The following is a 22,737-nucleotide window of genomic DNA, read 5'->3' as shown; positions in this document are numbered from 1 at the left end:
GCTTATAGAAATCGCAGATTTTTTCACGATTTAAAATTTTGCACTTTTAAAATCGCAATTCCAAACATTCCAAAATTGCAATTTGGTTTAAAAACGCAAATTATTTATTAAAAAACGCACTCCCAAACGGACCTTCTCACAATCGCCTCCTCTCAGATTCACAATTTGCTCAAAAAAAAAAAAAAAATTCACGGTCTCCTCTCCTCTCAAACTCATGCTCTCAGTTTCTCATGCAACCGGGCTTAGCGTCCACTGGAACTCTGATCAACCAACATCCAGGTTAATCTCTTCCTGAATCTCTTTCATTCTCTCTCTTTCGCACTCTCTTTGTTTCCCTATGTTTCACTCACATTCTCTTTGTTTCCCTCCCTCTTTCGCTCTCTCTGACTCATGCTCTCTCTGTCTCGAACCCGCCCCGCCAAAACCATATTATCTGTCCCGCAAATCCGATAGCCGGCTGATATATTTTACTTGTAGCCGAGTGACGGGCTAGAATTTCAAAACCCGCATGTTGTGGGCTGGGTTCTGGAAATGGCCAATCCCCAACCCGCGCCAACTCCTAAATTTCTGGGTGGGCAAAACCCGCCCAACCCGAGCTGAAGGTTATAATAAAAAAATTGAGAAAATAAAAATGTAGTGATTTCTCACACTATTTCTCGTAGTTATATATACGCTTTTTTCGAAGACCCTAACCTACCGCCGCCTGCAGCTCCCTTTGCGCCGATAGAGCTGCTGCCGCTACCTGCGACTGCTACTGCTTACTTTTAAAGGTTTAGGGTTTAAGGAGAATCATTCCTCTCCCTCTGTATTTGGCTCAGAACTTTGTTGGAAGCCACAGAAACAATGGTGCGGCCTTTTGCGGTGAAGGGGAAGAAGCGGAAGAAGAGGGAAGAGGTTTATGACAGAGAAGGAGAAGGAGAAGTAGCAGAACAACCAGGGCAAGATGCAAAAATAGCTTTGACAGAGAAAACAAGTAATCATGAGGAAGAGGCAGAGGAAGGAGAAGAAGGAAAAGAGGTAGCGAATGATCTCGAGGGTATTCCAATCGCCCCAAGTGACCATCAGAATGCCAACAAAGATGGGATCATCTTCATTCTTGAAAAGGCTTCTTTGGAAGTGGCAAAAGTTGGAAAGGTCAATAAGTTACATTTTTCTTTTCTGTTTTTCATATGTACATGTTGTCAAATATGAAATCTTGATTTTTGGTTGTATGTAGGAGCTGTGTTATGGGTTTTAGGCTCTCAGGGGTTGGGGTTTAACCGTTTGCTTTGGGAGTTTTATTGGGGTCTCTTCAGGCTTTGCTGCAATGTTTTCTTTTATACTATACAAAATTTGGTTTTGGGTTGCATTGTGTTATGAATTTTACATTCTCAGGGTAATGGGTTTTACCAGGATTTCTTAGTGGTTGGTGTTTCATTGCTTTTTGTGAATCTTTTTCTCTTTTTGTAACTAGTATATTGCATACAGAGTTACCAGCTCTTGAACTCGGATGACCACGCCAATTTCTTGCGGAAAAATAACAGAAATCCTGCTGATTACAGGCCCGACATTGTTCATCAGGTTAGTGGACTTTTCAATCATAGGCTGACATTTTTCTCCGATCATTGCGCTTGATGTGCTATGAAATTTTCTAGCTATTTATTACATGCTGTCCCATTTATGCATAACATCTTAAAAACCAATCATGATGACTGCTGTCCTGCGGATAAGGCAATTGTTTCAAAATTGAAAGCCCTACATTATCATTTATTTCATTAGCTATCTTTCATGTAATTCTTTTATTTTCTAGTACTTCAAACTGTAAATGATCTTAAGCATTGCTGCATTCAGGCTCTCCTAATGATTTTGGATAGCCGAATTAATAAGAGTGGGAGGTTGCGAGCTGTGTATGTGAGAACTGAGAAAGGTGTTCTTATTGAAGTTAAACCATACGTTCGTATTCCAAGGACATTTAAGCGGTTCGCTGGTATCATGTGTAAGTTCAGCTGGTTCCTTTTAACCCTCTAACCAGCTTGCTAGTGTTGTGTGCTTTTTCTTTTTAGGGGGAGTTATTTTTGCTTTTGGTTGACTAGTTTCAGCTGTTTTGCAGTGCAGCTGCTACAAAAACTGAGTATTTCTGCTGTTGGTAAGCGTGAGAAACTTTTGCGTGTGATCAAGAATCCTGTAACCCAATATCTACCCATCAACTCTCGCAGAATAGGTGAGGTTATAGTTGTATGATTTTTTCAATGTTATCTACCCCATTACTGAAAATGATGTTAATATTTGCTTTGACATCAGGCTTCTCACATAGTTCAGATAAATTGGTTAATATAAACCAATATGTGGCTTCTGCTGGTAGTGATGTTGACCTTGTTTTTGTGGTAAGCTCAAGCTAACTGGTGCTTAACACACATGAAAATACACACTCATGTTGTCTGAGAGAAAACTTGTGTGTTTTCAGGTTGGTGCAATGGCCCATGGGAAAATTGATAAAGATTACGCAGATGATTTTATATCAGGTAAATTTATCCTACATTGATTTCTTATTTCATCATTGCGTTTTTGTAGAAATTCTGAACATTCATGTTCCTCTTCAAGTGCATGTTGTGTATTTCCTTCTTGTTTTTCAGTATCACTTTAATGCATTTGAGATAGCCTCCTCTCCTTTTTTCCAGCCACTTAAAACACATCATGTTAGCTGATGTGATATGAGTATAATAAATAGGTGTGAAAAGTAACATTACTCAACAAATGATATATTATATTTGAAGGTATCTGCACTATCAGGCGGGGCAGTTCAAAAGAGAAACATTCTACAAAGAGGGTGGGGAAGAATTTCCCGAATTGGGTAGACTGAGTATTGAAAAGCTCAACTGTTTTGTGTGTCTAAAATATTAGAACTTACTACTTAATGTGATACACAGCAGAAATTGGTAAAAATTAAATGCGCACACTTGCATGACTGGCTGAGTAGGAGGGGTAACAGAGAGGCTCAATCCCACCTTGTCTTTCCCACCCAATGCAGGATTATGAGCTGCATCATTCGAAATTGTCCCAGATCAAGCATTTAGTAGCTTCTCTCTGTTTTCACAAGACTGGTTCCTAAAGTTGTCATAAATTATGTTTAAAAGATTCTTAAATCTTGAAAGTCGTGGAATTATGAGTATTAGGTGAAATGGAGCAAGGATTGCTCAACCCTCACCGCAACCCCGAACCTGAATTTGATCACCTGTCATGTACCATTCCTACATCAACCCTTATTGTTAATAACCCAGACATCACATTAGAAAATTCAGGTGGGGTGGGTGTGCACCATGTGCGTGTCTGTCCATGCTCTTGCACACATGCACATAAGCAAGAGAAATGTTACACACACTCTCACTCTCATACTCTTAAGTGAACACTCCTTGACGTGGCAATGAAAATCACCATTGAATCTAAAATTCGATAGTGATATATCCAAAATCTAATAGTGATTTTTACTGCCACGTTAGTGAGTGTGAAAGTGGGAGTGTGCGTAGCATTTCTCTTTAAGTAACTATTTATGTATTGTTAAAATGTATAAATACATTTTGTTTAACACAGAATTAGGTGAGACAGTAAACTTAGTATTCATTGGTTGAAACTGATATGGTATTGAATTAAAATGACTAATGCAATTGAATCACATGGGCTCATCCAAGAAGGATTTATGGTTATTTGACAATTTGTACTTGCCTAGTCTTAGCTGCAATAATAAATTTTCATATGCATGTGTAGTTCCTGAGGCATAAATCTTGTTCACAGCCGAGTAAAACTACACCCAACATTATTTATGAAATTGCCAATCAAAATATGCATTTTTATGCCTTTAATTACTTGTAAAAAATATACTCCCTTTCTGTTTGCTCTTGATAGCTGTTTTAGGTCAAAAGCTTGAGAATTTGTCTTGGATATCAGATTGCAAATAAGTCGAAACGAAATTTTACACAGGAATGAATTAAGATGACCAGATGATATAGGGTATATGATTTATCATCATTTTTGTCGCATATTGAGCATTCTAGGTACAGATTTGAAACATGGCTCTTAGAACATGAACATTATATTCTCAGTTTCTAACTAATCACCTCTGGGATCTTTTTTTTTTTTTTTTTTTCTTCAGTTTCTGGTTACCCTCTGAGTGCTGCGTACTGTATTTCAATGATTACCATTGCTTTGGAGGCGAAGTATAGTATCTTGTGAGCCCTACTCTCTTCTGCTATTCTCAACAATGGTATTTAAAAAGTTGGTACTCAATTCTTTGATTTTAAATGAGTACATGTAGTCCATAGAGTGCAGTGCTATGAGGAACATTAGCATTTTGTTGTAGGATTTATGCAATATCTGTCAGTTATTATAAGTATTGTGGTTGGTATTGTCATTTACATTTAGGTTCTGATTGTATCACCCAGCAAATATTACTAACTAAGGCTCCGTTTACTTCGACATAAAATGGTTTTCGTTGGAAAATATTTTTAGGGAAGTCATTTTTCCTGAAAATGTTTTTCACTGAAAACATTTTACGGTGTTTACCGCACGCACGGAAAATCAATTTTTTTAAAAAATATTTTCAAAAACAATTTTTATTTTATTTTTAATTTTTTTAAAAAAACTATTAATATAAAAAACAATTAATTTTTATATTAGCTATTCAACTGTACTGAAAATAAATTTTTTAATTTTTTAAAAATATTTTATATTAACCTATAAAATAATTTATGTTTGATTGTTAAAATTTGACAAAAACAATCAACCTATCTGAGAATATTTTTGAATTTTATATTTTTTCAAAAAAAAAAAAAAATAGAAAAAGTATTTTGAAAGTACTGTATCTAAAAATGTCCATATATCAATATTACGAATATTCCACGCCTAGGAAGATTGATATATATGAAAGGGCAAGTACATTACTTTCATCTTGCTTGAAAAATAAAAATAAAAAATAAAAAATACCATGAATTCTAAAATTCAACCACAAAAACGTCAGGTTGTTTAATTAAATGTTTATATAGCGTCAAGACTCCGCCAAGTACAACCTTAAAACGTCGATGAATAGACCTAATCGATCTATAGAACCTTCCACCAACCAAGCAAGAACAGATGCAACTGTGGTCGTAACTGTCGAAAGAATTGTTTCATCCATCTACAAACAACATAAAAATAAGCAATAAGCAATAAATTATATAGGAATTGTTTCTCAGTGACAAATGAGTAATAAATTCCAAAAAATTTAAGTCTCACATGGTGCAATAAGCAGTGCAATAATATGATGTGTGGAAAAATGATAGAAGTTCAGCAACCAAGTGCAATAAGCAATGCTTGATACTAGAAAAGTCTTTTGATGTATTTTTTAGATTCAACTAAAAAAATGTATGTCATGTAATTATGACGATTTTCAACTTTAACAAATAAAGGAAACTGTAGCTTGATATTTCTTTTAATCTAGGCACACAAAAGACTTTCAGTACAGTTGGATAGCCAAAATTATTCCGTCTCAAATACACAAAAGACTTTCAGTACGAAAATCCAACAAAGACCTTACATAGAGAAAACACCAAGCAAAGAGCCAAGAGCCACCGAAAATCCACCACAATTTGCCATCACACAACCAGAAAATCAAAAGGAAACAAAAACCCATTCGGTTGAGGTTCATCTCAAAGTCAAAACTTCCAAGAATCAACAACCAAAACAGCCCATTACAACAAAGATCGCAGAAGTTCTCATTTTCCAAAATCCACACCCTAGACCCAAAACCTAAATCGCAAATCTGATACATTAATAGGGAAAGAAACCAAAATCAAAATCGCTCAATGATTTCCAGTTGTCCAACAGAGAAAGAAACCAAAATCAAAGGAAAATTACCAAGAGAAATTCGTAGATTTGAATCGCTCCATACGTATGGTTCAGCAAAGAAAGAGAAAGATGAGAGTACCTGCGTCGGGGTTGAAGAGTGAAGCTCGGCCGAGAGAGAGATGAGTTGTGCAGATGAAGGAGAATCAGCAGCTGCCGCTGTGCGTGAAGGTGATGGTGAAGGAGAAGCTGTGCGTGAAGGTGAGGAGTCGGGGGTTTTTTTTTTTTTTTTTTTTTTTTTTTTTCTAATCAGAAGAGCGTCGGGTTTTTTTTGGGCTGAGCAGGGAAAATGGTTTACGAAATTAAAAAGTGTAAACCATTTTCCCCATAAATGTAAAGGATTTTTGGTCAAACCGAAATCATTTTCGGTTTGACCACTATTTTATGTCGTAGTAAACACCGTAAAATGTGAAAAATATTTTCTTGAAATCATTTTACGTCGAAGTAAACGGAGCCTAATTGAAGAATTTGTTCGATCAAAATCATTCTCAATGAGTCTTTAAGAAGTGATTCCATTTTTTTCATCGGGTCCAGGTAGAGAATGTCTTGAGCGACTGATCCGGCAGAGCAACTCAAAAGATTAAAACAAAATAACTATTTGGAGAATTTATTATTTCAAAGAAATTCCAGATTCATCTTAAAATGAGTATTCTAAGTTTATAACAAGGTAGTTAACTTATTTAGAGGGATGCTTATTCTTCTTGTGGCTGTCATGGGCCATGAACCACCACCACTTTTCATGATATGCATTAATGGAAGCAACTATAAGTCAGCCTTCTGTCTAATTTTTAGTTGTTAATTTACTCCTTGCTTGATAGCAAATACTAAAGAGGGCTAATAATTTTTTACATAATTCATAAATACATCACAAAATTAGAAAGTTAGGGTTTAGTACCATAGGATTCGTGTCAGGGCCGACCCGATTAGATACAATTAATAAATCAATCAATTTCGTAATAACCCATATCATTATTATTATTATTATTATTATTATTATTTCATTAGAAAAATAAAAACTAGGCCACATCTGTCATCTTACTCTCACCTTTGGGCCTCAATATCAAAACGAAAAAAAAAAAGACACTAATAGGCCTTGCCCAAAAGATCATTTTGATTGGCCTGAAGATGCCCAACGATGGATGGGTGGACGACCAAATGGCCTTCAAAAGTAGTCCTACAAGATTAATATACTCAATCACTTCACTTTTAATTTTTGAGGAGTGGGATATACAATTGGAAAAAGTTATTGGAGCATGTTAATTAGATATATGGGGTTAGGATGGATCTAGAAATCGTTTGAACCTATCATCCTGAAAAAAAAAAAAAAAAAATTCTTTGTTTAGCGAATAAGGGCACCTATGAGTGAGCAGCCCCAAACATTACTCATTACAATGTATTAAGTGAGTAAGATCATACCCCTTTTTATTCTATGTTGTTTTGTAGATTGTTCCGCTTACGGAACTTTGTCTACGCTTATTGCCCTTTATAGCAGCCCAAGTTACCCATTTGAGTTAGATTATTTATTTGATTCATTCCCACCTACTTTTGGGTAACAATACTGTTTCCTTTTCTTTTCTTTCTTTTTTTTATTTTATTTTATTTTATTTTATTTTTTTATTTTTTAAAAGTTGAGTAACATTGTATCGGTGTGAGCCAGTGCCGGGGAAAAGATAGAAAACTGGTGTGTGAAACAACTTGCTGCAACAAAAGTGTGAAAGTAATGATTTTTCTCTTTTTGGTTTTCTGAATATGTGAGACTTAGATTATGGATATTGTGGGCATTGCTCTAGTAGCATGCTTCACCGTTGAAAAAAGAAGACGCTGAAAATTCAAAAAACCAAACACATGGAATAACTCATCTAGGTCCTATTTTGGTACAAGAAAGGTACTGGTACCGTATTTTATTTTGCTGTATTATTTTTTTTCTTACACTTTGTAAGCCCTAAAACGTTTTCTACCTAAATTACACTACATTTTCTTTCTTATGTTTTATATTGTACGGTGAAAGAGAGAGTGGCTTTTACTACAAACCTTATTGTTTTTTGGCATGAGGGGAAGGGCTGCAACTTGCTTGAATAGACTACTACCTTAAATTAATCTCTCGATTATACTTGTACATAGTGCTTTTGTTTTTTCTTTATTTATTTTTTATTTTATTTTAAATATGATGACAAATAATTATAAGAAAACAACTCATTAGTTCTAAGTTACTGCAATAGGATATTAATATGCATATAAAAATATGATATTTTTACTCCGGTTTTGCAACGCCATGCCTCCCTCCTGGTTGTCGCTTGGGTTATAGATCAGGTTTCTTCAAAACCCAATCTACTCTTCCCTATCAATCCCACCGCCATAGCTTCCTGATTCTGCCAGCTGCTCTCTGACCAGCCACCCACTCGCCGACGGGTGCATTTCACGCGCTTCACAGAAACCTTCATCCGCCTCTACTCTGGTTGTGTTGCTGTTTTGAGTGGTTGTACTTTTCTTGTAGCTTTTTTGTTATTTTTCAGTATTTTCTATTTATGTTGTGTTTTGTTTGATTTTCTGTTTGTTGTGGGTTGTTGTTTCCCTGATCCGAAGTGGTTTGATCTTGTGGAGGAAGCTTTTGTCGTCGGTGATCGTCCTTCAACGGATCCGATTCGGTTATCTGTAATGCCTGTTCTGCAACAACCATTTAACTGTGATTGTTGCCTTTACCGCAATGGACTCTTCACTGAGTTCTTTTGCACTTGTCACCCCCTTGTGCGGCCATGGAAAAGCTTGGCTTGTATCCCATTACCTGCTGTTTGGTCCTTTTGGACCAAATCCTGAATTTGTTCCTGAATTTGTAATGCGTTTACTTTTTGGACCTTGTTGTTGGGGTGCCCACCCCTAGTCCTATAACCTGCTTTTCCTTATTTGATTAAAAAAAAAACAAAAAAGTATAATGATTAATGAGCTTTAACTCTAATGTGATGTCAAAAGAGTGGAAGATCAGACTTGTTAGTATGTTGGCTATGTTGCCGTTGCCAAGATTTCAAAAGAATAAGTGGAACTAAAGAAAAAAAACTCAGGCAGATAAATAAACATAACTCTAATGTGATGGAATTATGAGTATTAGGTGAAATGGAGCAAGGATTGCTCAACCCTCACTTGTCATGTACCATTCCTACATCAACCCTTATTGTTAATAACCCAGACATTACATTAGAAAATTCAGGTGGGGTGGGTGTGCACCATGTGAGTGTCTGTCCATGCTCTTGCACACATGCACATAAGCAAGAGAAATGCTACACACACTCTCACTCTCATACTCTTAAATGCACACTCCTTGACGTGGCAGTGAAAATTACTATTGAATCTAAAATTCAATAGTGATATATTCAAAATCTAATGGTGATTTTCACTGCCACGTCAGTGAGTGTGAAAGTGGGAGTGTGCGTAGCATTTCTCTTTTAAGTAACTATCTATGTATTGTTAAAATGTATGAATACATTTTGTTTAACACAGAATTAGGTGAGACAGGAAACTTAGTATTCATTGGTTGAAACTGATATGGTATTGAATTAAAATGACTAATGCAATTGAATCACATGGGCTCATCCAAGAAGGATTTAAGGTTATTTGACAACTTGTACTTGCCTAGTCTTAGCTGCAATAATAAATTTTCATATGCATGTGTAGCTCCTGAGGCATAAATCTTGTTTACAGCCGAGTAAAACTACACCCAACATTATTTATGAAATTGCCAATCAAAATATGCATTTTGATGCCTTTAATTACTTGTAAAAAATATACTCCCTTTCTGTTTGCTCTTTATGCTGTTTGAGGTAAAAAGCTTGATGGATATCATATTGCAAATAAATCGAAACGAAATTTTACACAGGAATGAATTAAGATGACCAGATGATACAGGGTATATGATTTATCATCATTTTTGTCGCATGTTGAGCATTCTAGGTACGGATTTGAAATTGTCTATATCATAGACATGGCTCTTAGAACATGAACATTATATTTTCTCAGTTCCTAACTAATCATCTCTGGGATCCCCTTTTTTTTTTTTTTTTTTTTTTTTTCAGTTTCTGGTTACCCTCTGAGTGCTGCGTACTGTATTTCAATGATTACCATTGCTTTGGAGGCGAAGTATAGTGGTACTCAATTCTTTGATTTTAAATGAGTACATGTAATCCATAGAGTGCAGTGCTCTGAGGACTTTAGCATTTTGTTGTAGGAATCTGTCAGCTATTATAGGTATTGTGGTTGGTACTGTCATTTCATTTAGGCTCTGATTGTATCACCCACCAAATATTTATACTAACTAATTAAAGAATTTGTTCGATCAGAATCATTCTCAACGAGTCTTTAAGAAGTGATTCCATTTGTGCACGGGACCGAGATTTACTCTACAGGGGTGGGTCCGAAGAGCCTTACCTTAGAGAGGTTCCCTAACATAATAAATAATAATAATAATAATAAAAAGGAAGTGATTCCATTTTTTTAATTGGGTCCGGGTAGATAATGTCTTGAGCGACTGATCTGGCATAACAACTCAAAAGATTAAAACAAAATTACTATTTGGTGAATTTATTATTTTAAAGAAATTCCAGATTCATCTTAAAATGAGTATTCGAAGTTTATAACAAGGTAGTTAACTTATTTAGACGGATGCTTATTCTTCTTGTTGCTGTCATGGGCCATGAACCACCTCTTTCCATGATGAGCATCAATGGAAGCAGCTATTAGTCAGCCTTCTGTCTAATTTTTAATTGTTAATTTACTACTTGCCTCAAAAGCTTAAGTTGATAGGAGCTTATAATTTTTTACATAATTCACAAACACGTCACAAAATTAGAAAGATAGGGTTTAGTACAATAGGATTCGTGTCAAACTGGGCCGACACGATTAGATACGATTAATAAATAAATTAATTTCGTAATAACCCATGTCATTAAATTATTATTTTTTCCATTAGAAAAATAAAAAACTAGGCCACATCTTACTCTCACCTTTGGGCCTCAATAGCAAAAAAACCACTAATAGGCCTTGCCCAAAGATCATTTTGATCGGCCTGAAGATGCCCAACGATGGATGGGTGGACGACCAAATAGCCTTCAAAAGTACTCCTGCAAGATTGATATTCTCAATCACTTCAATTTTTAGGGAGTGGGATATACAATTGGAAAAAGTTATTTGAGCATGTTAATTAGATATATGGGGCTAGGATGAATCTATAAATCGTTTGAATCTATCATCCTGCAGGAAAAAAAAAAAAAATCTTTTTCTTTGTAAAGTGAATAAGGGCACCTATGAGTGTGCAGCCCAAACATTAACCATTACAATGTATTAAGTGAGTAACGTCATACCCCTTTTTATTCTATGTTGTTTTGTAGATTGTTCCATTTACGGAACTTTATCTATGCTTACCGCCCTTTATAGCGGCCCGAATTACCCATTTGGGTTAGATTATTTATTTGATTCATTCCCACCTACTTTTGGGTAGCAGTACTGTATCTTATCTTTTCTTATTTTTCTTATTTTTATTTTTAATTTCCCTTTTCCCCCCTTTGAATAGAAAATTAAAAAAAAAAAAGAAAAAAAAAGTGAGTAACGTCATATCGGTGTGAGCCGGTGCCTTGGAAAAGATAGAAAAATGAGTGTGTGAAACAACTTGCTACAACAAAAGTGTGAAAGTAGCGATCTTTCTCTGTTTGGTTTTCTGAATCGGTGAGACTTAGATTATGGATATTGTGGGCATCGCTCTAGTAGCGTGCTCCACCGCTAGAAAAAGAAGACGCTAAAAATTCAAAAAACCAAACACATGGAATAACTCATCTAGATCCTATTTTGGTACAAGAAAGGTACCGGTACCGTATTTTTTTTTTCATAAGGTACAGGTACCGTATTTTATTTCGCTGTATTATTTTTTTGTAACACTTTGTAAGTCCAAAAACGTTTTCAACCTAAATTACACTACATTTTCTTTCTTATGTTTTATATTGTACGGTGAATGAGAGAGTGGCTTTTACTACAAACCTTATTGGTTTTTTTGGCATTAGGGGAAGGGCTGCAACTTGCTTGAATAGACTTTACTACCGTAAATTAATCTCTCGATTATACTTGTACATAGTGCTTTTGTTTTTTCTTTATTTATTTTTTATTTTATTTTAAATATGATGACAAATAATTATAAGAAAACAACTCATTAGTTCCAAGTTACTGCAATAGGATATTAATATGCATATAAAAATATAAAAATATGATATTTTTACTCCGGTTCTGCATCGCCATGCCTCCCTCCTGGTCGTCGCTTGGGTTATAGATCGGGTTTCTTCAAAACCCGATCTACTCTTCCCTGTCGATCCTGTTGCCAAACGTGCCTCCCCACCTCCTTCCACGGCTCCATAGCTTCTCGATTTTGCCAGCTGCTCTCTGACCAGCCACCCACTTGCCGACGCATGCATCTCACGCGCCCCATAAAAACCTTCATCCGCCTCTCATCTAGTTGTGCTGCTATTCTGAGTGGTTGTACTTTTGTTGTAGCTTTTTTGTTGTTTTCCAGTATTTTCTATTTATGTTTGTGTTTTGTTTTATTTTCTGTTTGTTGTGGGTTGTCGTTTCCCTAATCTGAAGTGGTTTGATCTTGTGGAGGAAACTTTTGTCACCGGTGATCATCCTTCAACGGATCCGATTCGGTTATCTGCAATGCCTGCTTTGCAACAACCATTTAACGGTAGTTGTTACCTTTACCGCAATGGACTCTTCACCGAGTTCTTTTACATTTGTCACCGCCTTGTGTAGTCCTGGAAAAGGCTCGGCTTGTATGCCATTGCCTACTATTTGGTCTTTTTGGACCAAATCCAAAATTTGCTCCTGAATTTGTACTGCATTTACCTTTTGGGCCTTGTTGTTGGGGTGCCAACCCCTTTTATTGTCAATTAGTCCTATAATCCGTTTTCCATTATTTGAGTATAATGATTAATGAGCTTTCAATTCTTATGTGATGTCAAATGAGTGGAAGATCAGACTTGGTAGTATGTTCACTATCTTGCCATTGCCAAGATTTCAAAAGAATAAGTGGAACTAAAAAAAAAAAAACTCAGGCAGATAAATAAACATAAAAATATAATTTTTAAAATTACTTTGAGGTTTATTGAGGCAATTGTTTCCTTTCAGTAACAACAAACTATCGCCTTAATTTGTTCAGTCTCTAACTTTCGTTACCACACAGAAGGTCGCCGCAACAAATGCATGTAGTTTTATGGAAATTTGAGAGAATTTTTCATATATTTAAGAAAATGAGACTGATGAATGACTTCTTCTTGACTTTATATACGTGTTTCTAATTTATAACCATATATGATGGCATGTGACAAGCACATGGACTGATTTTTCTTTTTATTCAGTGATTTTCAATCAATTTAATTACATATAATATATAGTTGAAAAATCATCATACACTATTCATACAATATAAAACGTGGTCAAACCAAGAGGCCACTAGTTCTAACATTCTTAACCCCCTTTGTTGATTGCCTGACTTTGCAGTTCTAGTAACTTCAAATTAAACAAATTAATTTCCTGATAACGACTTAATATATATATATATATATATATATATATATATATCCAATATGGTGACCTCTTAGTTCCTGAAAAGTTATTGCAATAGGCAATATTTAATATATACCCATCTAAATGAAAGTCCCATATATACTATATAGTAGTGTATGAGTATTTCATCTGCAATATAATTATAGATACTATCATGATTGTTGATATTATTATTATTATTATGTTATTATTATTTTTGTTGTTTTATACTTCTTAGATTATATGTGTCATAAGAGACTCTCTCAGGGATTGCAACTAGAAGAGTAGAAGAGAACAACACATCCCCAAAAAGGTAATATAGCAAAATAAGCATGTTCTAATTACTTATAAATTTTTTTTTTAAAAAAAAAGAAAGAAAAGAAAAGAAAAGAAAGAGCATGTTCTAATTAATTGGGGTTCAAACGGTACATATTTCATTTTCAATATATATTTTTCAAATTGTTCTCAAGGGATAACTTAATCTCGTGAAGCAGAGATCATTAGTTTGAATCATCCACCGGCCCCTTTCCCTCCCCTTGTGCCAACAAGTCAACAATATATATATATATATATATATATATATATATATATATATATATATATATATATATATAATTTCACTCAACCGGCTCATCATATCCTGGGCCTCAAGGTCAACGATAGGCCCACAGAGCTACTGATTCAGGGAGACACAATCCAAACTCGAGTGGGACTCTACTAGAAAAATTTGGGCTGATAGTCATACTCTAAGTTGAACTATAATAAGAGCTCATGTCCAATTTAAACTCTCAACAATACTCATAGGTCAAGTTGGGGGTAGAAACCCTAATTTCTACCTCTTCCCTTATAAATAAGCTCATACACCAGGTATAAAAGATAGACTCAATTATGGGAATAACTTCACTTCGGTCATGGCAAACAAGGTGGGTTTTTAGCCCTCCAATAGCTGAATGCCAAATCAGCTTGGGGCAACAAAATAAAATGAGAACACATGCACCTGATTTTTAACCCATCACAGCCCCAGCCACTCCGCCACGCCCAGAACCGCTGCTTTCTCTCTCCCTCTATCTCTTCGTCGGCCAAGTGGGGTGGCGCGGGACACCCCAGAACATTCTGGGGTGGCCGGCAAGCCAGCCCCGGCCCATGGGGTGGTCTGTGCCACCCCAAAATGTTGCTGGGGTGGCCGACGAGCCACCCCAGCAAGATCTGGGGTGCCTCACGGCCACCCCAGCCACCATGGGGGTGTCTCGCGGGCCACTCCAGGGCATATGGGGTGGCTGCGGATCTTGCTGGTGGTGGCGCGCGGTCGCCCCAGCGACCACTAGGGTGGCTTGCGAGCCACCCCTAGCCAGATCTAGTGTGGCCCGCTGGCCACCCCATGGCCATGGGGTGGCTGCGAGATGGCATAGGGGTGGCCTAGGGATGGCCTGCGCGGCCACCCCGTGGCCTGTGGTTGGCCGCGCCGGCCAACCAGATGGGGCTGGTAGTTCTTTCATGACTGCCCTTATTTTGTTTTTTGTTTTAGTGTTTTGTTCTCATTTTAAGTTTTTGCATTTTTCTTAAAATGCTGATGTGTCATGTGATGATTAGTGGGCAGAAAACCCATGTTTTCTGCCACAACCGTATAGCAGCAGCTCTCCTCAATTATTGTGTATGGGTCATACTTTTCTCAAATGAACTAACTTAGGCATCGAAGTGAGACTGTTAGATCAAATTATTTATTTTATTTTATTTTATTTTTTTGGGTAAAGAATATATAGTTTTGCTTCAACTCAATACCTTTTTTTTTTTTTTTTCTTTGTACCTTCACAAAGAACCTTTTTCCGGTAAAAAATATTTATTCTAGTGCCCAATAACTCAACTACAATTAGCTCAAGAGTAAACATCATATCTTTCTCAACGTTCGATCAATAAAAGAAAAAAGAAAAGAAAGAAGATTAAGTAAATAACAATATATAATGGGTTAGAACCGTAATCATATTAGTATGATGTACAAGCGATTACGGATCTAATTATGCAACTACCTTAAGCGGTTATTTTTTATTGCTTTTAATAATATTTTAATAGAATAGATAGAAATATAGTTAATCGGATGTAGAGACATATAAAAATGACTTAGCTAAACTAGATAAAAATAAGTTTTAAAAAACTATTTTACATAAAAATATGATTCCTCCATTGAAAATACTCTTAAATGGCCGCTATTTTAAGCGACTAGCAATATTAAAATAACCACCCATTAGCTGTTATTAAACCTACAACCGCATCGCACAATTCCTTTTAACTTTTACGGACCGTATGTAACTTTTGGTGTATTAATTCTTGGCTTGCACATGGCAAATGGCTTAAGTAACGTAACTAGTTAGAGGGTGGCGTCCACGTCATAGACATTGATGTGGGAATTGTTAATTGCTGATTAATCAAATCCAATTTGATGTCTTGATGATTTGAAAAGGACACTGATGATTTTATAAGGGACACGAATTCAATTTATAGCCCCTTTTTTTTTTTTTTTTTTTTTTCATTTCTTTAAAAGACTCGATGTTTCTGGAATTGTCTTTCAAAAGTTTATTAAAGTCGGTGGATAAGATGTAGATTAATGTTGTTTTCCTCGATGGAATTGTTCTCTTCCAATAATAAAAGAGACACACCAAATTGTTTAATATTATTATATTCTACACGTCATCAATCCCTGGAGGCCAAATTTATTATTATATAGTTTTTTTTTTTTTTTTTTTTAAGATATATTTGTTAGAGGCATGATATAAACCCAACTTTTTTATTCAACATAAGTCTAACTTTTGCCTTTTTTTTTAAAAAAAAAAAATTTAAAAAAAAAAAGAAAAAATGTCTAAAGCAATCCTATTTATTGGGTATTTTTCTTCATAATAATGTCTTTTTGTTTAAGAAAATGTCATTATTATGAAGAAAAATACCATTTTTCATTTTTTAAAAAATACCCAATAAAAGAAAAACAAAAAATAGATAAGATTGCTTCAGACATTCTTTTCATTTTTTATTTTATTTTATTTTTAAAATAAAAAAAAAAAAAAAAAAAAAAACTCAAAATTAGATTTATGTTGGGCAAAAAAGTTGGGCCTTTAACATTTTCCTATTTATTATATAATTGTGTGTGGAAGAGGGTTTTTAATTGGATGGAGTATATTGTATAGCCCTTTGTTCATGATTTTTTGGAGACGTGCCAAACATGAACTAATTCATGCTGAGCCAAATGTTAGTGTCATCTGAGTTGGCACGAGGAAGAATATGCCAAACATGAACTCATTCATGCTTGAACCAAAAAAAAGTTAATGTCATCTGAGTTGGCACGTGGATGAAAGTTGGGTTTTTTTTTTTTTTTTTTTTTAATAAATGGATGAAAGTTGGGTTTGGCCTCTATCTATCTTGTTCATGTGCCTACATGATGTTGCTAGATATAGACACGCGTCCTAAAGTAGGTGGCAAATTATTATAACATATGTGATTCGGTACGGGTATAGGCAAACTTGAGATCGGCTCGTATGAATTCGACTCAATTGTTAAATGAGCCGTTCATGAACACAAATCTTAACTTGAATATTAAATGATACAAGTTTAGCTCGACTCGGTTAGGCTCGTAAGTAAGCTCGTGTGTGTATATATATATATATATATATATATATATATATATATATATATATATTGTATAAAGTAAGTAACAAATAATAATTATAAGGATAAGTTGTAGTTAAAATAAATAGAAAAACTTAAATAACAATTGAGAAAGAAAGAAATAAGGTAAGTTGGAGTAGTAATGCAATTTAGAAAGTTAAAAGGGTTTAAAAGAAAAAAATAATAATAATCTTATCCACACTCGTGGCTGTGGATCACGTTTGGGTCATAACCCTAAGGGTTGAGCCCTTTGTTCTCAAATCACGGACTTTACCAAAAAATAAAAAAATCAAAAGAGACTTATACAAGTTCCTTTAAATAAACATGAGAAATGGTAGGTACTCTTCTATTGTTTTCATGGTATTCTCTCAATTGTGATGTGATTTTTAAAATTACCAATAGATTAAAAGTCAATAATAATAATCTTAAATTCAACAATAATTTTAAAAGTTACATTAAAAAAATACCTAATATTTTCCAATAAACATAGTGCAAGAGAGTTGACATATCAAACATCATGTTACATCGCTTGTCACATTATGTCAATTCTCAATTATAATGTATGAAGCCATAATTAATCCACATGCAAGAATCGTGGGAATACTTAACTTGTTCTTTTTATTTATTTATTTAACTTTATTGATCAATGTGGTGGGAGTGGGGAGTAGGATATAATAAATTCGAGATAAGCATTAAAAGTTTAAAGTTAATTTGTTTAGTTGTATTTCCAAACTAGAATACGTTTTAACGGTTCATTTATTTCCTATACGTTTAAACAAGTTCAAGGTTGAGCTTATTGATTAACTTATTATTTGCTCATAAAATATAAAATATATTGATTCTAATCTTATATCATTTAATGTATTCATGCCAATGATTAGTTACTTAATCAATTTAATTAGATTATTAATTCTTATTTATTAACTCTCAAAACTCAAATTCATCTACTTTGACTCAAATTCAAAGCCATATAAAATTCTTTAAGTTGTTGAGATTTTTTATGTCAGCATTTTATCACTTTTTAAAATGAGATAAATTACGATAAATATTAAAGTCATCAGATGATAAATATTAAATACCAATATTTAATTTGAAAAATTTATAGGGTATATTATTTAAAAAAATTTCTAAAAGAATCATTAACCGACAAAGAGAGCGTGGCAAACTCAAAATCACCTGATCAGTGGGTTGTATATATTGTTGGAGGACACGTCACACGTACTGGTTCCACAAACCACTTGCCTCCAAAAGCATTCACATGCCGGGTTTGCCGCTCCGTATCCGATCCGCATCCTTGTCATACACAGTACTTCCACTTGGTTTTCGGGTCAAAAAAAACCAAAATAGCTTACATTATGCCGACACGTGGTAACAGTAATAGAGTTGTGTATCAGTCCTCGTACGTTCTCGAACCGCTCATTGTTCCTACTCGCTTAATCAGCGCGTGAAAATTGCTTCCCACTATCTTTTATCAAATCGACACGTCGGATACAGCCAGTGCGGTCTCTCTGCGTCCGCGTCAAGTACGCGTAGATATATTTTTTTTTCGTGTCTTCTGACGTGGACTGGAGTGTTGTATAGAAACTGTGCAATGAACGTGGGCACGATGAGTCTCTGACTGCACTTCCAAGTATAGACCACGGTAAATCACGCCGGGAAAACATTTAGGAGGACCACTTTTGTCCGATGTGGATCATTATTCAAAGCCAGTGTCATCTTAATTTATACAAAGAAAATTATCTTATGAAATGTGGACTAAATTATCGACACTATTGGTCGGGTTTTTGACTGTTTCTTTTAAGCATACCAATGGTGTCGGTCACGTGGCAACCAAGCCATTTGAACGATCATGTGGTTCGACCCATGTCCAATTTTGGCTCGAGCCATTTGGGTTTACTTTTGCATGAGCTGTTTGGGCGATTAAGTTGGACGAGGGATGGCGATAAGAGAAGAGAGACGACATACAAGAGAGAATATTTGGAAGTAGAGCCAATTGAGAAAAAAATGATGTAATTGTCGATAGGGTTCGTTTTTGTCGTGCCATCTAAAGATTGATGAACATTAAGGCCTTGTTTGGTAAAAGGGTTGGCCTTGGCTCAGACACTATTTATCATCATTTTTCAAAAAAATTAACATTAAAACATTCTAATTTTTTCACTTTTTATATTAAATCATTCACTTCTTATTATTATTCAAATAAAAAAATCACTAGAAAACAAAATTTTTTCACTTTTTCATACCACTTTTTAATTTTTTTTTTTTATACAAAACATTCTTTCTTTTTCTTCACATCAATTTACATCAACTACAGTGTCTAGATCAATCCATTTGCCAAACACCACCTAATAGACCCCACCCTCGTCGATATTCCAATGCAGAAACCAAAAAGAATCTGATCGGATTGATGGAACTCAAATGGTGTACGTCAACAGGGTTTCAAGGGATTATTTGTACTGATGCAATGCATTTTTTTCTGGCTCAGATTGTGACAACAAGGATAAAATAAAAACTATAAAAACAAAAAAAAAAAAATTGTGGTTTTTGGGGTATCCCAAAGGGCGGATCACACTTGAGTAAGTGGTTATTTTTTAGTTTGGAGTGACGGAAGTACTCCTCAACCAAAGAAACGATTTGGCCACTTCAAATCAGTCATGTTGGGATGGTTGAACTTTTTCTTTGGCTAAATGTGGTTTGACCACCCATGATGGCTGAACTTTTTCTTTGGTTAAAGGTAGTTTGACCACCTATTATGGCTACTTTGGGAGTGGTTGAACTTATTATATGAATATGTAAAGACGATAGATTTTAAGTTCGGAAGAAATTCAAAATATTTTAGATTTTGAGGAAATTTAATATATTTTTCAAACACAATGTTTGAGATTAATTTGCTGATTACTCTTTATTAAAATATCAATCTTTAAAAAGGAACATTACAATGACTTAAACATGAAGTAGAACTCCTACACTCACTTGGAGATAAAATTCCTACAAATATAACAAATGCAATATTGATTCTAAAATAAATAACTAAATAATTGAAATACAAATAAACACATGTTTATCTCTAATTTAAAAATATTAATAACAAAACTAATCTAAACTAATCTTAAATAAAATCTAATCTCTAACTTTACTTCCAACCACCTCCAAATCGACCTCCTTGTCCACAAGATAGTTTAGCCCGTCAAACAACCACTCATGCTAATTCCTATCCTTTCATATTTTTTTTTAATTATTATTATTATTATTATCAGTGAAAAATATACTTGACGGTAGAAGTGCTAGATTTTTCATTAGTTCTCAAATAATGTATCACTGTCTCATCACCTTATTCCTATATTTACTAAAACAATATAATATATGAAATGACGACATATCATATCATTGAGAAACAAAATTAATTTTTTATATAACTTGCGAATCTAAAATGAAATTAAAAAATTAAAATTAAAGAGTTTAACCTAATTAATTAAATGGATCGGATTGATAAAAGCCGACTGATATGTAACACAAATCTCCCTAACCCAACACGCAAATCACCCCCAGTTAATGGTTAGACTTGTATAGAGGAGTCTTTGGTGAAGTAAATATCCCAATATTTTCTGCCCACGCTTGATTGCCAATTGACTGTCTCCGCAGTCAGATGAGATAGATGCCCTCACGTACCCTTGTCTTCAAGTGCTTTCACAAAATAAACACACTTATTTTTTATTTTTTATTTATTTTTCATATACAAATACAACCCCTCCTCCCACTCCGCCCACCCTGTTGCGTTCAACATCCAACTCCATTGTTATAGGAACCCAAATAAACCCAAGAACCCGTCAAAACCTCCATTGAAGCCAACAAGATCCAGTTCCCTCCGCCGTAATCCTCGCCACTTGGCCCGACCCTTTAGGCTTTTCGTGTAGAACCTGAACCTTGACAGAAGGGTTTTTTGTGTCACTCTGTTTTCGTCTCATGGAGGCTCTGCTTCCGTTTCCCACTCTCTGAAATTTTTTTTTTTTGGTGGAAGGGGGTGTTCTTCTTTCCCAGGATCCTTGGGCAAGGGACTGATCGATTTGCTGATCTCCAGCTTTCGTTCTCTCCCTCGTTCAGGATCCAAAGAAAGAATATTTTCTTTTTTTGTTTTAATACGCGGTTTTTGATTCTCTGGTTAATTTCCAAGCCTAATTGAGATTCTCATCCTCTGTTCTGAAAAGAAATCGGGATTTTCGAGAATCGTTAAGGTTTTATGATTCAGAGATTTATCTTTATTTTTCTAATGCCAAGAAAAGAATTCCGAAGCCCATTTCAAAACCCACCCAATTCTGCCATTGAACCAAAAAACCAAGATCCCATCCCATTTTTTCCTTCCAAATTCTTGAACCCATTTCCTAATTTTCCGTTCTGACCCCATTGGTAACCAACCAAACCAAATAATGTCTAGCCAGACTATCGGCTGGCGCCGGCAACCGCTCCTGACAAACCAAGCCTCGTCGGGGAGCTGCCGGTTCGCCGAGGTCGCTGGCGGCACCGCTGCGGAGTGCGCGGCCGTGTGCTGCTGCTGCCCCTGCGGGCTCGTGAATCTGCTGTACCTGGCCATCTACAAGGTCCCGTCGACTCTTTGGCGGCGCGCGCTGAGGAGGAACCGCAGGAAGAAGCTGGTCAAGAATGGCCTGTTTCCGCCGCGGCGCCGCCGGTGTTCGTGCGCGTGCGACGAGACCGAGATACAGATTCACCCCGTTGTGGCGGAGAACGGCTTGTCGTCGGAGATTAAGCCGGCCCAGAAGGAGGAGTCGGAGAGGGAGGCGATGGAGCTGGAGAAGGAGATGTGGCAGAGGTTTTGCAGTACTGGGTTTTGGAGAAGTCCTTCCCAGAGGGAGTCCGAGTCCCCCCAACGGTAAAAAACGAAAAAGACTGTAAAAAAAAAAATAATAATAAATAATATATATATTAATAAAAAAAAAAAAAAAAAATTGCGTATCACATGAATGGCCCCTCTCCTTGGCCCTTGCAGTTACTTTCACTGATCACAGTTGGCGTACTTTATTTATTTTTCATTGAAGTTTTGGTTTTGGGTGTATGTATGTACATGACATGAGGGAGGTGTAATGTGGTGGATGTGATCATGTGTCAAGTAGGCATGCAAATGCATGTGTGGATGGTTGTAATGTATGCATGACTTGGGAATGTTTTGTACATTGCAAAAGGTTATGGTTTATTTAATGCAGATGGACTTTACTATTGGTTTGAATTGTCCACTCATGGGAGATCCGCTAGTAGAGCTGTCTCATTGACTTTTGTGTTAGGTATTCTATGGGGGATAAGATGCACCGTAATTAGCTTAATAAATTTTAAACTTTCGGGTCACCTATTTGAGCATGTAGGTCTTATACGAGCCATTTTATATCAATTGTCCAAATTATTAGTTGTTACGAATCTCGATCCATTATAAGAATAGGTTTGGGTAATTAATGTGAGATAATGCATATATAACCCACATGGTCAAATAAATTTTGGGTTCTTTGACCACTTATCCGAGCATGCGAGTCTCGTATAAGCTTTTTAAAATTAGTGACTGCAATAGCTAGTTATGTCTTTGAATGGGGTTTTGATGCAACATGGTGTAGTAAGAAGCTAAATATAAACATACTAAACTTTGCAATTCTTTTTTAA

General features: G+C 35.5%; 2 protein-coding genes across 2 annotated transcripts; both read left to right on the top strand.

The window, feature by feature from the left end:
- Positions 1–486: 486 nt before the first annotated feature.
- Positions 487–4,388, top strand: LOC132162170 (nucleolar essential protein-like protein). The gene is made up of 7 exons (XM_059572434.2): positions 487–1,134; positions 1,468–1,560; positions 1,831–1,975; positions 2,090–2,200; positions 2,281–2,363; positions 2,444–2,501; positions 4,127–4,388. The coding sequence occupies exons 1-7, from the start codon at positions 844–846 to the stop codon at positions 4,204–4,206; spliced, it is 861 nt and encodes a 286-aa protein (XP_059428417.2). The 5' UTR covers positions 487–843; the 3' UTR covers positions 4,207–4,388.
- Positions 4,389–20,786: 16,398 nt separating this feature from the next.
- On the top strand, positions 20,787–22,315 carry LOC132192003 (uncharacterized). Its single transcript, XM_059607175.2, has one exon. It carries the CDS (start codon positions 21,501–21,503, stop codon positions 21,963–21,965), a length of 465 nt encoding a protein of 154 aa, XP_059463158.2. The 5' UTR covers positions 20,787–21,500; the 3' UTR covers positions 21,966–22,315.
- Positions 22,316–22,737: the final 422 nt, after the last annotated feature.

This window comes from Corylus avellana, chromosome 10 (genome assembly GCF_965113065.1).
Source record: "Corylus avellana chromosome 10, dhCorAvel1.hap1.2, whole genome shotgun sequence".
NCBI classification, from domain to species: Eukaryota; Viridiplantae; Streptophyta; class Magnoliopsida; order Fagales; family Betulaceae; genus Corylus; species Corylus avellana.
Note: the sequence above shows the minus strand (reverse complement) of the source record. Positions and strands in the feature narration are given on the sequence as shown.